Source organism: Cavia porcellus, unplaced genomic scaffold (assembly GCF_034190915.1).
Source record: "Cavia porcellus strain 051 isolate PalLab524CR breed Dunkin Hartley unplaced genomic scaffold, mCavPor4.1 scaffold_25, whole genome shotgun sequence".
Taxonomy (NCBI): domain Eukaryota; kingdom Metazoa; phylum Chordata; class Mammalia; order Rodentia; family Caviidae; genus Cavia; species Cavia porcellus.
In genome coordinates this window covers 475,462-491,820 of record NW_026947508.1, presented here as the reverse complement: position 1 = coordinate 491,820, position 16,359 = coordinate 475,462, and the positions used below count along the sequence as shown (strand labels likewise).

The following is a 16,359-nucleotide window of genomic DNA, read 5'->3' as shown; positions in this document are numbered from 1 at the left end:
GACCCCAGAGCTGATGGGCCCGCCCCAACCTGCGTGGCCTGGAGACTTGGGCAAGGGTCACCAGAGTTTTATTGCATTCTAGATTCAGAGGTTCAGCTGCAGCCCCACATGGGCAGCAGATCATGGAGCGCCCGGCACTTTTGCCCACAGCCAGGTCTGCCCACCGGGTGTGGGTGGCAGGGTCCAGCTGGCCAGGCAGGCAGCTAGGGGTCCCTGCCCCTGGCCACCGTGGGTCACAGCCACAGCACTCGCCTGCTCCCTGCTCAGGCAAGCATCCTAGGCTCCCACGGGAGGGCCTGCTGCTCCTCCCTGGTGGTAGCCAGAGGGCAGGGATGGGAGCTGGCCACCAGTGCAGCCCTGGTAGGAGGGAACTGCTGGTCAGGTGTCAGGGCCAGGCACGGTTGACAAGGACACAGGGCTGGGTCCCTCCACATTCAACCACTGCATCTTCTGCCGGTGCTGCAGGACAGTGTCCTGGACGCGGGTGTCCATCATGGCCTCTGTGAGGACACCATCCTCAGAGGCGTATGCCATGGCCTGGGGAGAGAGGGAGCAAATCAGGGTTCCATGCCCAGCATGCACACAAGGGGCAGCTCCTGGGGCCAACACAGCCAGTCTGTGCCCCAGTGCTGCCTCGGGCTTCTGCTGCTCGGACCCCGACACACCAGGACCAGTCCCAGCCACTGTGCCTCGAGTTCCTCTAACAGCGATCAGACTCTGGCCAACTAGGCCTACACAGGTCAGGTGCTTCACAGATGCAGAGGAGAGACCACAGCCTTCAGAGGGCGTGCGGCCATGGAACCACCCAGGGTGGGCTCTGCCACAGCCTCTGTGAGGCCAGGTGTGCCACCCTGGCAAGTGAAGTGCATGGGGACATGTTCCGCACCCACCAGCCTGGCTTCAGCCCCGGGGTGTGGACCCGACCCTGCGGCCACTCAGCAGCCCAGGGAGAGGCTGGGCACAGGGACAAGAAGACTTAGCCAGAGGAGTGGCTGACAGTGGCACTGGCAGGATGTCCTGGACAGCATCTGGGGCAGGCAGGTCAGGTGGAAGTGGCCCCAGCAGTGATAAGACACCTGCTGGGCATGTGTGACACCTAGGCCTGGCCAGGGCTGGAAGCACGAGCACCCTCCATGCCAGCTTTGCCACTTTTCTTTAAATCTTAAATTATCAAAAAGCTAAGGTTAGCTGAGTATGGTGGCACACACCTATAGTTCCAGCACTCAGGAGGCTGAGGCAGGAGAAGCACAAGTTTGAGGCCAGCCTGGGCTACAGAGAGTTCAAGGGCAACCTGCGCACACAGCTAGATCCCATCTCTAAACAAACAAAACATTAAATACAGGGTAACTAACTCCCAACAATCCCAGAGACTGAGGCAGGAGGATCAATTGTGTCCAGGGTTCAAGGCCAGCCTGGGCACACAGGGCAACTGGCTCAGAATCAGGTCAGTGGATGAATAAGCAATGTTAAGGATGTAGAGAGTTTAAAGGTGTGCCCAGAGCCTGCTGACCTCAACTGGCAAGTTCCAGAAGAATCTTCCTGAGAGCCAAGGAGGAAAGGTCGCATCTTAATTCATCCCAGATGGCCAGCGCCACTGGACACCAAAGTCAATGTGAGAAAACCACAGACCAACGGCCCTTATGGACACTGATGGCAAAGCCCTCAGTTACACATGCCAAAGGGGCAGGACCTGCACACCACCCAGCTACACAGAATAGGCTACGGGCAAAACTGCACCTTTCCTTGCTGTCACAGGAACAGACGGGACCCCTTGGTGGCATCAGGGCTGCAGGCCCCAACCCCACGTGAGCACACACACTCCAAAGGACCACGGCCGCCCTCCCAGGTCAGCAGCCACACAGGGATCCCGCTGTGCCACTATCTGGCCAGTGCCAACACTCTGCCGAGGAGCTCAGTAAGAGATCAAAAGCCACCAGGTCCAAAATGAGCAGAAGATGGGCACAGCTCTCAGATGACAGGATTCTGTGCAGAGATTCCGAGTCAAGCCAGGTGTCATCCCGGCACTCAGGAGGCTGGCGCGGAAGGATCACCACAGGTTTGAGGCCAGACAGCTACATATAGAGACCCTGTCTCAACAAAGAAATCCTGAGTTCACATTCAAAGATCCAGATGTTGAGCTGGGAGGTGTGGCACTTGCCCTGCAGCATGTGTGAGGTCCTGGGTTGAATTCTGCGCAGCACAAAACAAACAAGTAAAAAGCTCTTAAGAGCTGGGCCTGAGCTGGTGGCCCTATACTTGTCATCTCAGCCCTTTGGAGGCTGAAGCAGGACTACAGGCTAAAGTTCTATCCAATCAATTTAGCAATAAGCGCCTGCCTGGCAAGCGCCAAGTCATGAGTTTGATCCCTGGCATTAAAAAAAAAAAAAAAAAAGGATTGGAGATGCAGCTCGGAGACAGAGGACCCTAGGGTGCCAGTCCCAGGCCTGGGGAAAGAAGAGGCTGTGTGAAATGGTACATGATCCCAGCCACCCATGAGGCTAAAACAGCAGAATCACGAGCCAAGGCCCACGTGAGCAACTGAGTGAGGCCCAGCCTATTTCAAAGGAATCACATTAAAAGGGCTGGAGGTCTAGCTCAGCGCTCTCGTGGTTAGCACCGCACCTCAGTACAGAGGAGACGAGGCTGCACTTCAGCAGGCGTGGGTCTAGGGACCTGCAGAGCACAGGGCAGAGACCAGCCCTCCTAAAGGTGGGTGTAGATCTAAGCGACCAGACAGAACTGCCAGGGCCAAGGCAGTTCTGCACCAAAACCCCAGAATCACAGTTGGGTGGCACTGATGGGCCTGAGGGGAACCAGAGCCCTGAGCAGGACAGGATGAGAAATGGCACAGCTTCGGGGGGCAGTGCAGCTCTGCGGGAATCAGTGGTAACCAGGCAGCCCTGCAGCCCACCCTGTGCACAGCAGGTACCCAGCAGGGGAATGGGCTGCAGGCGGGCACCCCTCACCTGGGGCAGAAAGGACCCAGTGCTCCCACCCCTGGGGCCCAGAGCACAGGTCCCAGCCGGACAGGCTGTCACTCAGGGGGAGGGCACCACCCCAGCCATGCCTGCAGCACAGGCAGCATGACAAGCGTGTGGCCTGACCCTTAACAGCAAAGCCCTGCCACCCGAGGCATCTGCAGATGGGGACAAAAGCAGTGACATCCAGACACACAAGAGTTTGCTCCGCCCTCCCCCCTCCCCCCCAGAAGATGCCTCGAGGTTAAAGCCTAAACCCAGGACCCGTCACCAGCCAGGCGCTGCCCTCTGGCGTGACTTCCAGCACCATGCAAACACGAACTGGTCATTTCAGCAGCTTACACTTTGCTGCACTGCCTGCTCCCTGTGCTGTCACTTGTAGAGACAGCACAATCCTCACTGGCCCCAGAGGACAGGACTGATGGTAGCTAACCTAGCCCGACTCGTGCACATTCCTGGACTACAGTATTTAAACCCAAGTAGCCGTCCAAGTAACAACCCGAGCCTCATACCACGGACAGCACTGCTGTGCATGGTGGCTAGGCCATGGCAGGCCCCAAGGATGTGGCCAACTGTATGTCATGAAAACGAAGCCCAGGGAGCACCAGCACCCCTCCCAGTGGGCTCCCATCCTGGTGCTTTGGCTTGGGGTGGGAACAAGAGGCCAGCCTGGCCTTGTACCATGCGACACTGAGGGTGAGGCAGCCTTGCCCATTGAGGGTTGTGGGCATCCAGGCCCTTAACTCTGCAGTAAGCTTTTACTACACAGCTGAGGACCAACACACATACCTGCTTGGCGCCTGGCGATGCCTTCTGGGCAAATCCTGTTATCCAGACTGGGCCAGGCCTCAGACTCACCTGCCATGCCACAGCCAGCTGGGCAATCTCTCGGCCTGACATTCCCTCCGTTAGCTGGGCGACCTCAGAGCACTTCTTCCCGTAGTCAAACTCAGCCAGCTTCAGACGCCTGCCGGAAGAACTCCAAGTGGCACAGGCCGGAAGCGAGGCAGGAAGGCCGCAGCCACACTGAGACAGCCCTGTGCCACTGCCCGTACCTCTTGCCCTCATCCTGGAGCCTGGAGACCTTACCCAGGCCGTACACCCAGCAGTGGCCCACAGTTATGGGCTTAGCCCTTCACCAAGGTCGCCTATCCCAGTAAAAGACAGGGAGGCAGGGCCACAGAGCCCTGGGTTATAGCAGTGACACTGACCAAGGCCACCCCACCTGGGAGGAGAAGAGCAGGAGCCAAGCTGAGGGGCCCAGGCTGAGCAGAGAGTCACGGCCTCTTCAGAGAAGGGGAGGTGACACATGCCTGTCACCCCAGCACTCTGGAGGACTGAGATGGGAGGCCCATAAGGTGGAGCCCAGCCAGGGCAACTCAGTGAGACCCTGTCTCAAGGTCTATAATGAAGAAAGCTGAAAACACGGCTCAGGGCAGAGGCCCTGGGTGGTGTGCTCAGTACTGGCGGAGAGAAAGGAAGGGAAAGGCACAGTGTGGCACAGGAGGGATGTAGGTCAGGATGCGGGGGAGACGGGACGGCAGCAGCCTCTGCTGCCCAGCGCGACTGGATGCTCAGGCCTTGGAGCTGGGCCTGTCATCCCTCGGGGCCCAGGGCACTCACTGCTCCCAGAAGGCATGGTGCCATCACCTCTAAAGCTGACCCGGGGGCCCAGGTTCCTTCAGGCCAGTGGCCCAGGAACTTCAGGTAACAGGAAGGTCAGGACTCACAGTGGACAGGGCAGCTGTCCTCAGGGAGCCCAGCACAGAGCTGTCCCTGCCAGGGAGGGACACATGCAAAAGTGTGGGACAGACGGGGCCCAGGACGCCCCAGCGGACGAGGGTTGTGCGGGCCCGACACTTACTGCTTTCCTTCCGTGGCTGGCTTAAGAACATACTTGTCAAAATACATTCTCACCAGGCGCTCGCGCTCCTCCCGCCGCGGCAGCGCAAAGCAGACCATCTCATCGATGCGGTCATTGATGGCCCAGTCAAACTGCTCGGGCTGGTTACTGGCCAGCACCAGCATAAACCTGCATGACAAGCACCGCTGCAGCCCAGCTCCAAAGCCCTTGGGACCTTCCTGAAACAACCCACTGCCTTCTCGAGAGGTGCCAGGTGGGTGCCTGCACTGAGCCGCCCTCCCAGCCCTCAGCCACCTATTGTTCCTCAAGATGGGTCTCACCATTCCTCAGGCTGCCTTTAAACCTGGAGTTCTCCTGCCTCACCCTGCCAAGTGCTGGGATTACAGGTGCATGCCACCACACCCATATACAATTGCAGCTTTTCAGCCTAGAAAACTGCAGGACCCATTCTGCCAGACCCCGAGCTCAGCAGCACTCAGTGCCCTACTTTCTGCTCGTGCCCTGAGCTTACTTCCCCCACTGTGCAGCCCCAGCCCAGACCCTGATTTTAGGGACAGACAGCTGCCAACAGAGTCCTGGTCATGTGTGGTAGTATTGGTGTGGCCTGTAGGAGCCACACCTTGCAGTGTGAGAGGCCAGGCCCTCCCTGGGAAGGTAGGGGACAGGGGCAGCCACAACCGCTGCCTGGTGGAGCGGTGGTTCCCTCACTTGCTGCTGTGCTGGCCGGTTCTGTGCAGGAAGGCATTCAGGGTGGCCCTGAGGTCTTCACTGATCTTCTCCTGTGGGGAGAAGCCCCACATCAGCCCCCAGTGAGAGTGACCTGAGTAGGCAGAAACCATGGCCCTTCAAGCAGGCTCAAGCCTCCAAAGCACATTTGGGTCAGGAAAGTTCCCAGGGCACCGACCCCAACCAGAGTGAAAGAGAGCTGGATAGCAGCCCAGGCCCAGCAGCCCATGCATCACCGCAGCCCCCAGCAACGCAGGCTTCCGGTACTCACAGTTGCTCGCTTTCTGAGGAAGGCATCTGCTTCATCCACAAATAGCAGGAGGCTGTGAATGAGGGGGGCAGTGAGGGACACGAGCACCCCCAGGGCTCTGGATGCACCTGGGAGCTGTCTGGGAAGCTCACGGTGGTGCCCAGTGAGAAGCCACCATGCTAGCCCAGGAAAGCACCGGTCAAGCCTCCAGTGACCAGACTGACTCTGTCTTCGCTGCCCAAGGGTGCTCGGGTTCACAGCAGCAATCAGGGTCATCTGATCCCCAGGACAAAGGCCAGTGTGGGAGGTACTAACCAAGAAGGTGACAACATGAGGGACAGCTGAGCTCATGCAGCTAAGCTGGCCAGACCACACAGAAAGGGCTGCAGGGACTTCCTGCTTTAGGGGCCCTGGCTCCTCAGCTGAGTATAACATAAACTTTAGCACACACACCCCAGGGAGGGACCCAGCCAGCCCAGGAACAGCCCAGCATACTCGGGCAAGAATGGCACAGCTACCCCTGGTCTGGCATCAGCCTCAGTGTCCTCAGATGCCAGAGGTCCTGCAGCCTGGAGGGGGAGAGCAGGCCTGGGTGCTTGGGGGGCTTACCCTCGCCGGCTAGTGTTGGCCCAGTCGAAGACCTTGTGCATGGCAGTCACACCCTCACGTCCCATAGGGGCCACATCCCCACCGGTCATGATGGCATAGTCCATGCCTGAGTGCAGTGCCAGTTTCTAGGCAGGGAGGGGACGACAATGTTCCACTCGCCTGCAGGGCCCTCTTGTCCCGACATCCACCGCAACTCACCACGGCCTGGATTGGGCCCCTACCTTGGCGAACAACGTCTTGCCAGTGCCTGGAGGCCCATACATCAGAATGTTCCTGTACAGGCTCCTGTTCTTCTTGGTGTTCCTTGTTGCTATGGCGATGTCCCGTACCCGGGCCTCCAGGCTGGGCTGCCATGGAAGGCATGGTTTGGGAGAGCTTTGGGGGCAGGGGACACCCGTGGATGCGCAAGTATTGCTTGCTCCCTGAGGGGCTGGCCTAGGTTTCTGGGGCCAAAGCCCCCAATCAAGGCCTGGGTGCCTGGCAGCTGCTGTCCCCCCCTAGCCTGTACCCCCCCCTTGCCCCAGCTGCTCCCAGACTCACACTGAGAATGACTCCTTCCAGCGCATCCTGGGGCCTGCTGAGCAGCCGCCTGCTAACCTGTGGGGACCAGTGGGGTTGGCTAGGCACACAAGCAAGTGGCCTGCTGCCCCCACCCAGGACATGGGCATGAGGGCCAGAAGATGGGCATCTGTGCAGGGCTCTCCTGCCCAGGCAGCCCATGTGAGTAGCAGGCTGTGGGGCAAGTGCCCTGACCACAGGAGGACAGGAAAGGAAGGTGGGTGAGCTCCTCCTGGGCAGATGCAACCTGGCCAGGGTACCTGGACAGGGTGCCTCAGTGCCTCCAGCACCGAGATGCGTGAGGTTTCCCGCACCAGTGATGGGGTCCCCAGCCGGGCCTCGATGTACCGGCCAGCAACAGCGGTAGCATTCTTGGCAGAGTAGACTCCAACAGCCAACAGCGTCAGTCCTGCCACCTGAAGCAGACAGGCAGTCACCGGTGAGCAGCACACACCACCCCTCCTTCAGCCTTGGGACTGGATCCTGGCTGAGTCCCCAGCACGGCGTGCATGCATTCCTGGGGCAGCAAGTCAGGGAGGATCTCCTCTGAGTGCCTCGTGAACCTGCAGGCCACCCCTGCCCGGCTTTCCCGTGTGAGACATTATTATACTTTGTCCCAGAAAACGAGGCTGACTCCCTCATGGACTCCTGTGAACACTGGTCACGCACACCCCGAACTTCCTCACCACCGTGTGATGTGGGAAGGGAGCCCCATGGGCGCTGCAGGAGCCACCCAGTGTGAGCGCTTGCCTCATAGGTAGGGCAGGTTCCAACCTACACCACACAAATCACAATGGGAATGAGGAGGAGACGCAAAGAAGATTCAGCTGGGTGTGGTGTGCATGCCTATAACGTTAGCGTTCTGGGAGGCTGAGACAGGCTGATCACAAGCTCCAGCCCAGCCTGGGCAAATGAGTGACTCTGGAAGACCCTGTCTCCAAAAAACAAAAAAGAAAAATCTAAGGGTTGGGGATATAGCTCAGTATTTCAATCCCCAATATCAAAAACAAAATAAAGCCAGGTATGATGGCACAAGCCTATAATTCCAGCACTCAAGAGGCTGGGGCAAGGGGATCTCCATGAATTCAAGGCCAGCCTAAGCTTACAGAGAGGCCTTGTCTCAAAGAAACAAAAAGAAAAGTGGGGCTGAGGCAGGCCGTGTTTCTTATCACTGCTGGCAGCAGCCGCACCGTGATATGCACTCACACTTAAGAGGATGCTGGCTCCCTCTGCCCAGGGGTACTGATCATGGCCATGAGTGATAGCTAGTCTCCGGCGGGAGGCCTGCCAGGCCCACTTCTGTCCCTCCTGCTGAAGCCAGGGTAGAAGGTCCTGGCTCCATCTCCCAGGACACTGGACATGCACTCCCCCTCCTTGTCTGTCCTCTGGCCCCTGGACTGGAGGCCACTGAGATAGCCAGGCCACAGCAGACCGTGGTTTGCCCCAAGAGGCTCATGCACTGGTGGCCAGGACCCAGGATGGCTCCTGGGTTGCAGGTGGTATTGGGGCTTTCATGCACATAGCCCATGCTCTAGGGTAAGCTGGTCTCATGGGCGAAGGATGGGGCACAGTGACAGGTGGCTGGACCCCCAGTATTGGTGAAATGAGGTAAAGAGACCCATGCTTTAGAAGCCACCAGAACATAGATGAGGGACTGTCCCAGACTCCCGAGAGCCTCAGGTCCAGCCAGCGGTGGACAGGAGGAGTAGAAGGGGGCCATCTTTTAGGATACCTCACCAGGGCAGTGTTCAGGGCACAGGGTGGAGGCAAGGCAAGGGCCCCAGCCTACACCAGGGACACATGGTGCATACCGTGCCTGTCACTTTGTCCCAGTCAGTCACAAAAGCACGAAATCCTTCACCAAACAGGGTGCCAGCTGTCCTGCAGGGGGAGAAGAGCCATGCAACTAAGGAACTGGGGGCCTGAGCACACCCAGCACAGTCAAGGGTACAACCCCAGTGGCCCAAATGTCGGCACACAAAAGACCTGCTGGGACGGGCAGCGGCCCCCAGAGCTGCCCCCAACACATGGATTGGGGCATCCAGTGGCCACACCTAGGCCCCACGGGTTGGGAGCAGGCCCAGTGCACCGCCGTGGCCGCACCTGATGGACTCCAGGATCGTCTGGCGGTGCTCTGCGGCCTTCAGGCGGATCTGCTCACGGATGATGTCCGCATTCTCACGCTCTGCCTGGGCCCGGGCCCGCGCCTCTGCCTCCACACGCAGCATCTCGTTCTTGTGCCGCAGCTCCATCTCCCGCTCCACGGTGGCTGCCCAGGAGGCGGCAGGGTACAGAACTCAGTCCAGGGCACACAGGCCTCTGCCTGCACTGCAGCCGCGGACTGCGGAGGGTCCACGTCAGCAGACCACACCCCAGAAAGTACCGGCGTGGAGAGAGGCCTCTGAAGCAGTGCTGGACCAGGAGCGATGGCCCTCCTCAGGATTGCTATGCTGGGGAAGGGGGTGCTGGGGACTGATCCCCGAGCCTTGCACATGCCCAGCAAGGTTCTACCATCCCAGAACCACATTTCCTGCCCAGCAGCCCTTCCGGACGATGTTTGAAGAAACAAAACACCAAATTGCAAAGGACCCACTGACTTTGAAACACAAAAACTGTGGGACACACTGACACCAGCTTATCACCACTAACTGCAAACACCAAGGGACAATCCCAAGGCCACCACAAAGCACTACCGATGGTCACCACAAGTGTCAGGGCCAGGAAATGCGCATCTAGGCTATGGGGCAGAAGTGCACACAAAGCTGACAGTGTGGTCTGTTTACAACACAGACTCCAGGCAGGACTCCAAGCTGCAGGAGCGGAGCTACAAGGGACCCCTGTGAGAGGGACCTCAGGCCTCAGAACACCTAGAACACCCAGGAAGGGCCCCCGCTCACCCCAGTCACCTCTGCCACCCCCGGTGACCTCTACCTCGCCGCATGGCCTCCTGCTTCTGCACTGACTCCTCCTGTTTCCGCAAATTCTCCTCATTGAGAAGTTGCTAAAAACCAGGGAGAAAGGGAAAAGTAAAATCAGAGCACACCACCAAGCAAGGCCGCAGCTCCCCTGGCCTGGGAAATCTGCTCCCCGGAGGGACCCTGCCTTCTCCGGGAATGTAAAGAGCCTACAGCATCCACACTGTTGCAGGTATCTGACTCTGGCCCATTACAGGCTGACCAAAGGGGTAACCTCAGGACCCCCCGCCAAGTAGATGCAGCCTGTACAGCAGCGTCACAAGTGTGGCCACCACACAGAACCTACAGGTGTCACTGCCCAACCCTGCAGCTAAAACGTTTGGCAGTTTCATCTTAGGCCCCATGGACTGAGGCTGGGCCTAACAGGAGGACACTGGGCAGGGGACTGTCCCCTGGTCTTATTCAGCAGCCACTGCCCTCAATGGTCAGTCACCTGGAGACACTTGTCAGAACAGCCAAAGGCTACATGTCATCCAGACACACACGTGCGTGTGGCTCTGTGTCCAAGGGTTCCCCAGGACAGCAGCCACCACTGGCAACACAGTCCAGGTGTCTACCCAGGACCAGCCCCTAACTGCCCCTTACCTGCTGCCTCAGCTGGTCATCATAGCGCTGCCGGGCCAGCTTGTCCTGGTACTGGGCCCTCTGGGAAGACAGGAACAGTGAGAAGAAGCCTCTGGATGGTCAGAAGCTAAGTCTGAACCACCTTGACTGGGCGCCCCATTAAAATCTGCTAGGAGCTCTGGGCACCACCTAAAGCAGATACCTGGGAGACCCAGTCAGTGGAGACCCAGCCACACCCCACCAGGCCTCCCACATTCACGGCCCCTTGCACCCGTACCGCCTGGTGCTGCCGCGTCTCCTCGGCCAAGGTCTTCCTTCTCTCCTCAGCCTGCACACGAATCTGCTCACTCTTGAGCTGCTCCACAGCGGCCTCATACTCCTGGGGACACGGGCACCCCGTCCCCATGAGGCTCTCTCCAGTGCATCCCTGTTCACCCATCCGGGCTTCCCAGCAGGCCCAGGTAGGGCAGAAATCAGCCTGGACCAACTCCACACACACCAAACTGGGCCACACTGGGAGGACCAGACCCCCATGGACCCCCAAGAAGCAGGAGCACTCCAGGACAGACTGTGCCAAGGGGCACTGGCCACTGCCAAAGGCAGAGGGTACAGCCTGCTCTCGCATGGAGAGCTGGGCTGGTGCAGAGAGGTGAGGCAGGAACCTGATAAAAGATCCCTGCCATAGGAAGGCCCCCCTGGAGGCTCTGTAGCAGCTGGCTGCAGCCCAGCGGCAATCAATGAGGGATGGGGTCCTGGGCTGGGTTTCCTCCCTGCCATGTCCTGCAGCTCACCTTGAGCTTGGACTGTTGCTCCAGCTGCAGTGTCTGCTCCTGCATCTGTGCAAGACTCAGTGCCTCCTTGGCATGGCCTGCAGGGCAGCAGAGAGGGCATTGAGACTCCAGACCCACCAAGGCTCTGCCCAGGGCTTTCTGAGAAACCAGTCTCACCTGAACATCACAACCCAGGGAAATAATTCCCCACTCCTAACAGAGAGCACAGCAGGACCTGTTGTCAGCCTAGGGATCATCCCATTGTGGGGTACCCCCTCAGAAGGCCCCTATGCCAGGCAGTACAGAGCAAGGTTGCAGTGGTGAGTTTCCCAACAAGACACAAAGAGGGGCTTTGGCTGGAGGCACTTTTGTCATTCAGGTTACACACATTTTTCTTCAGCTTCTACATCCATTATCACTGGTCTGCTAATGAGCACAGACAGGTACAAAAAAGCATGAAAGAGATTTAAAGAAAGCCAGAGCCATGGGAGATGCCTTCAATCCCAGCTACTCAGGAGGCTGAGGCAGGATGACCAGCTTGGCCCACTTTGCAAGACCCATCAGGGCTGGGGATTTAGCTCAGCGGCATAAGTGCCTGTCTTGCAAGTGCGGGGTCCTGAGTTTGATCGCGGGTACCGATTTAAAAAAAAAAAGACCCATTAAAAGGGCTGGGAATGTAGCTAGGTCATAGACTGTGCCTAGCACATATGAGGCTGTGGGTTCAATCCCCAGTGTTGCAAAAAAATTAAATAAAGGCAAGAATTAAACCACACATAAGCCAATAGCCCTGGGCTTATAAACATATGTTACAAATATGTTCTATGTGTTCCATGGGGCAAAACTGACACTTGTCAACATTCAGATGTTCTGGAGCAACACCTGATCCTGGCCCTCTCCTAGCTGAAGAGGCCTCCACTTCAGGGTCTGACAACTCCCCATTCCTAATATTGCACCACGAAAATCTTCCAGTGCACAAAAACATGGCAAGGGTGGCAATCACTTGGGAGCCCAGCCTTATGTCACAGTGTCCCTGTCTTGTTCTTTTTTTTTTTTTTTTTTTTTGTCTTTTCCTTTTTATTGGTACCAGGGATCGAACTCACGACTGCCTGCTTACAAGGCAGGTACTTATGCTGCTGAGCTAAATCCCCAGCCCCTCCCTGCCTTGTGCTTATGCCCACTGCTGACCTTGCTTTTCCAAGCCCACGGGGTCAGAAGGAACCACCCTCCAACCTCAGCAACTCGCTGAGGACTGGAGCTGACAACACAGGTCATGGGCTTGACACCCAGTCGGGAGACTGAACTGACACCAGAGCCAGCCTGCCACTGACAGAGCCCACACGGCACAGACTTGGCCAACAGCCACAGGTCAGTGCTCAGGAAGGACCTTCAGAGCCAACACCCTATAAGTTCCACTCTCTGGTGACCAGAACAGATGACAGAAGGCCCTGCCCCTGAGGAGAAGTTGCAGGAAGGTACAAGCCTGCCACATTTGCCACACAGGCATATGGACCCCCAGGAAGGGAAGGGGACAGTAGCTCCCAGACTCTTGTCCCAGCATGGTAGACAGGAATAAGGATGTCATGGTTCAACAAAGCTGAGGCCAAATCCCAGATGGCCTGTGTACTTTTTTTTTTTTTTTTTTTTTTTTTTGTACAGGGAATTGAACTCACAACCTCACGCTTACCAGGTAGGCACTTATGCCACTGAGTTAAATCCCCAGTCCCTGCCCTGTGTACTATTGATGTGACCTTTGGACAGCTCTGTTAACTCCGAGATCATTTCCTTATAATACTTGTAACTCTCTGGGGAGACTGAAATCACAGAAAGCAGGTAATCTTCAGCCCAGCCTTGGGACCCATGTGACCCCTGAGAGTAACAAGCTGTAACTTAACTGACCAGTGATGACTCACCACCCGAGACCACCCCGCCCCAGGAGCTGTGCACTCAGTACTCATAGACAGTGCTCTCAGGGGCCCACACTGGTAGGGCCTGGGAGACCCTGGGAACAAGGCAGCACCAGGCCAGCAGAACAGGTGGTCAGGCTGGCAGAAGTGCTGCTGAAGACAGCTCCCACTGGCCGGGAGAAGGTAATGGAGTTGACAGGATGCTGACCAAAACACAGCTGCTGCATGAAGGCTGGGCATAGAGGAGCCTCCCGAACCAGGAGGACAGAGAGGACACACTTTCAGAGGAGCTGTCAGGTGGACAATGTGAGAAAGTTTGGAGTCAGGAAGACTAGGAGAAACCCAGCCAGCATGAAGCCAGGGAGGGTGGCAGGAATCAAAATGCAGTGCCCCTGGGACAGAATCCACAGGAGGGCCCACCAGACAGGTAAAGAGGGTGCAGCCAGAAGGAGCACAGGCCAAGGCACAAGTCTCAGCAGAGAAGTTCCGAGGCCAGAGCTCCAGAAGGCTGGAGAGCAACTCAGAAGCAGGATGTAGAGGACAGCAGGGCTGCTCCCTGCGGTGCCATGCCACCACCACAGGCCTCTGTAAAACTACCTGGAGTTGGGGGTGAAGAGCCAAGATCCACATTGAGATTTTGGGCTTATTTTTTTCTTTTTTGAGACAGGGTTTTGCTATGTAGTTCAGGTTGGTGTTGAACTCACTATGTAGCCCAGGCTGGCCTCAAACTTGCAGTGATCCTCCTGCCTCAGCCTACTTAGTGTTAGGATCACAGGCATGTACCATCATGCCCGGCTGGGCAAGGATAGCAGGCAAAAATCCTAGAAAAGGTATATGAAAGTGTCCTGTAACATGATCTCGGTCCACGGTCTGCCATCTGAGATGCCTGAAGCCCACCCACTGTTTTCCTTTCCAACCTAAACATTAAAATTATCTAGTGGCCAGGCATGGTAGTGCATACCTGTAATCCCAAGAGGACAGTGAAATCAAGCTTACCCAAGGTAACTTAAACCCTGTCTCAAAATAAAGAATAAAAAGTGGGCTAGGGATATAGCCTAGTGCAAAGGCCCCTGGGCTCAATTACAGTACCACTACCATGAACATTTTTTTTTAACCTAGCAAACTTAATGAATTACCTATAAAATTACTTGCCCCAGCCTCAAAAGTAGGCAGACATGATGATGCATATCTGAGATTCCCGCACTTCAGAGGCTAAGGCAGGGCAGTTTTAAAGTCTGCCTGAATTACATAGCAAGTTCAAGGTTGGCCTCTACCACAGAAGTCGTTTTAAAAAATTAAGTATGTGCCCAGCATGGTGGCATGCCCAGTAATCCCAGCAGTGGAAAGGCTGAGGCAGAATGATCACAGCGAGTTTGAGGCAAGGCTGGGCTACATAGTGAGTCCAAAGCCAGCCTACAGACATAAGACCCTCTTTTTTCAGAGGCGGAGACATGTTACCCTGAGCCCAAATTTGAATGCTCTGAAATGTCCCTCGGGAGATCTGAGAGCTAGCCAAGCTGGAGATTATTACCCAAGATGTTCTTACAGCCTCCTGGGGAAGAGCAGAGGTATAAGACAAGAAGCACCAGATCCTGTACCTGTACCTGCTTCACACCAAGGCTTTGTAAGAGGATCTTCCTTTAAAAGAGAGGCCACGTTTAAATAGACGTTCAAGATACATTGTATTTTTTCAGTCAGTATTTATTCAGCACCTTCTACATTCCAGGTTCCTAAACTCTTAAAACTACACATTAATACAAATCGTAGAACCTGCACAGGAGAAAGGAACACTGGGGCAGAGACCTGGGCTTAACGAAAGTCTGACAGTTGGTGCTGAGTCCCAGTTCAGGGTGATCATCAACCCCGCCCAATACCCTCAGCCTGAGCTTTTACAGATCTGCCCCCCCCCCCACTCACCGGACTGCTAACGTTTTCACTGGTAAATGTAAAATCTACTATACTCTTGTTAAAAACGGAAAACTCAAATACCCTTCCACAGTTCAAAGGAAAATTTCTACCAACAACCACACACGGTCATCTCCCGACTCGGCCACGCCTTGGCCTGCTCCACGTGGATGCGGCAGGTGCAAAAGACCCCAGTTTTCGCAGTAACTGAAGACCTGGCCCGGCAAGGCACAGGAATCTGAAATTCCGAAACGCCCTCTAAACCGGCCTCATTTGCCGCGTTCGCGACAGCTAAAAAGTGCAAGAAAGTGACACGACTCGACCCTCGGCACACAAGATGGCTCTGCTCCGTGGACTCCTGGGCCAGGTGGCTCACTTGCAAAACAGGGCTGCAGACAGCCACTCAGTCGCTGGCCCCGAAGGCGCTCCCGACCACCCCCCACTTCACTCACGCGAGTGCTCCAGCTCGCGCGCCGCCTTGGCCGCGCGCTCCAGGCCCGTCGGGTCAAAGTTGCTCCATTTGTCCTTGGGCGCCGGCCGGTCTCCAGCGCCACGGTCGCCGCCTCCCTCAGCCCCAGGTGGTGTGGGCGGCAACAGCAATGGAGGCCCTGTGCCCTCGCCTTTGGGGCCCTTGTTGACGCCAAATAGCCACGACATGGTCGGTCGCCGCGCGCCACTGGACCCAACACGAGGCGACTTGCGCGGTTCAGAGCAGCAGCCACGCGCGACCAACCAGTGGTCAGGGGCACTGCGCAGACGCGACACACACCCCCCTGCCTCCCGGCCAACGGAGACCCATGAGGGCCATGCTGCGTGAAGCTCTGGGATTGGCCAGGAAGACAGTGACGCCATTGGCGTCGTCGGCGCGTCGCGGAGCAAGTTCTATGGAGTGGAGGGGGTGCCTGGTTACCGAGGCCGAGCAGGGACAAAATTATCCTTGCGCCCTGGGTACCCTTAATTTCGTTTAGCAACGGCGCCGTCAGGTTGCTATGGACGCTCACCCAGCCTGTCTGGCCTTAGGCGCATCGGACTTCCAAGACGCGCGGAGTCGGGTCGCCGCCCCCTTGAGTCCCGGACCGGGAGGGGAGCGGCGGGTTTGGAGCTCAGGGCTCACTTAGGCCGGCCTGGGCGTGGATTACCTTAGGTGGACTGAAAGGCCCGGCACTGCGAGACGGCGACCCGAGACGTACCTCCGGCTCCGCCGTGACCCCGCGGTCCGCGGAACCTCTCGCGGTCTGGACCTAAGAGCCACGATG

The 16,359-nt window shown here is 57.1% G+C and overlaps 1 protein-coding gene across 3 annotated transcripts; it reads right to left on the bottom strand.

Annotated features, from left to right (window-relative positions):
* Positions 1-51: 51 nt before the first annotated feature.
* On the bottom strand, positions 52-16,311 carry LOC100713505 (ATPase family AAA domain-containing protein 3). 3 transcript variants are annotated; one of them, XR_010042833.1, is made up of 16 exons: positions 15,556-15,864; positions 11,316-11,392; positions 10,802-10,903; positions 10,546-10,605; positions 9,917-9,986; positions 9,089-9,254; positions 8,797-8,866; positions 7,246-7,401; positions 6,968-7,024; positions 6,649-6,774; positions 6,428-6,552; positions 5,840-5,891; positions 5,551-5,621; positions 4,896-5,010; positions 3,837-3,945; positions 52-537 (listed from the first exon to the last, which is right to left on the bottom strand). XR_010042833.1 is itself a non-coding variant. In XM_063235254.1 (16 exons), exons 2-16 carry the CDS (start codon positions 11,358-11,360, stop codon positions 379-381), a joined length of 1,536 nt encoding a protein of 511 aa, XP_063091324.1. In that variant the 5' UTR covers positions 11,361-11,392; positions 16,294-16,311; the 3' UTR covers positions 52-378. The 3 variants fall into 3 exon arrangements, 2 of the variants coding, with proteins under 2 accessions (XP_063091324.1, XP_003461594.1); XM_063235254.1 differs by lacking the exon at positions 15,556-15,864 and adding an exon at positions 16,294-16,311 and having other exon boundaries at positions 4,843-5,010; XM_003461546.4 differs by having other exon boundaries at positions 4,843-5,010; positions 15,556-15,858.
* Between the last annotated feature and the right edge of the window lie 48 nt (positions 16,312-16,359).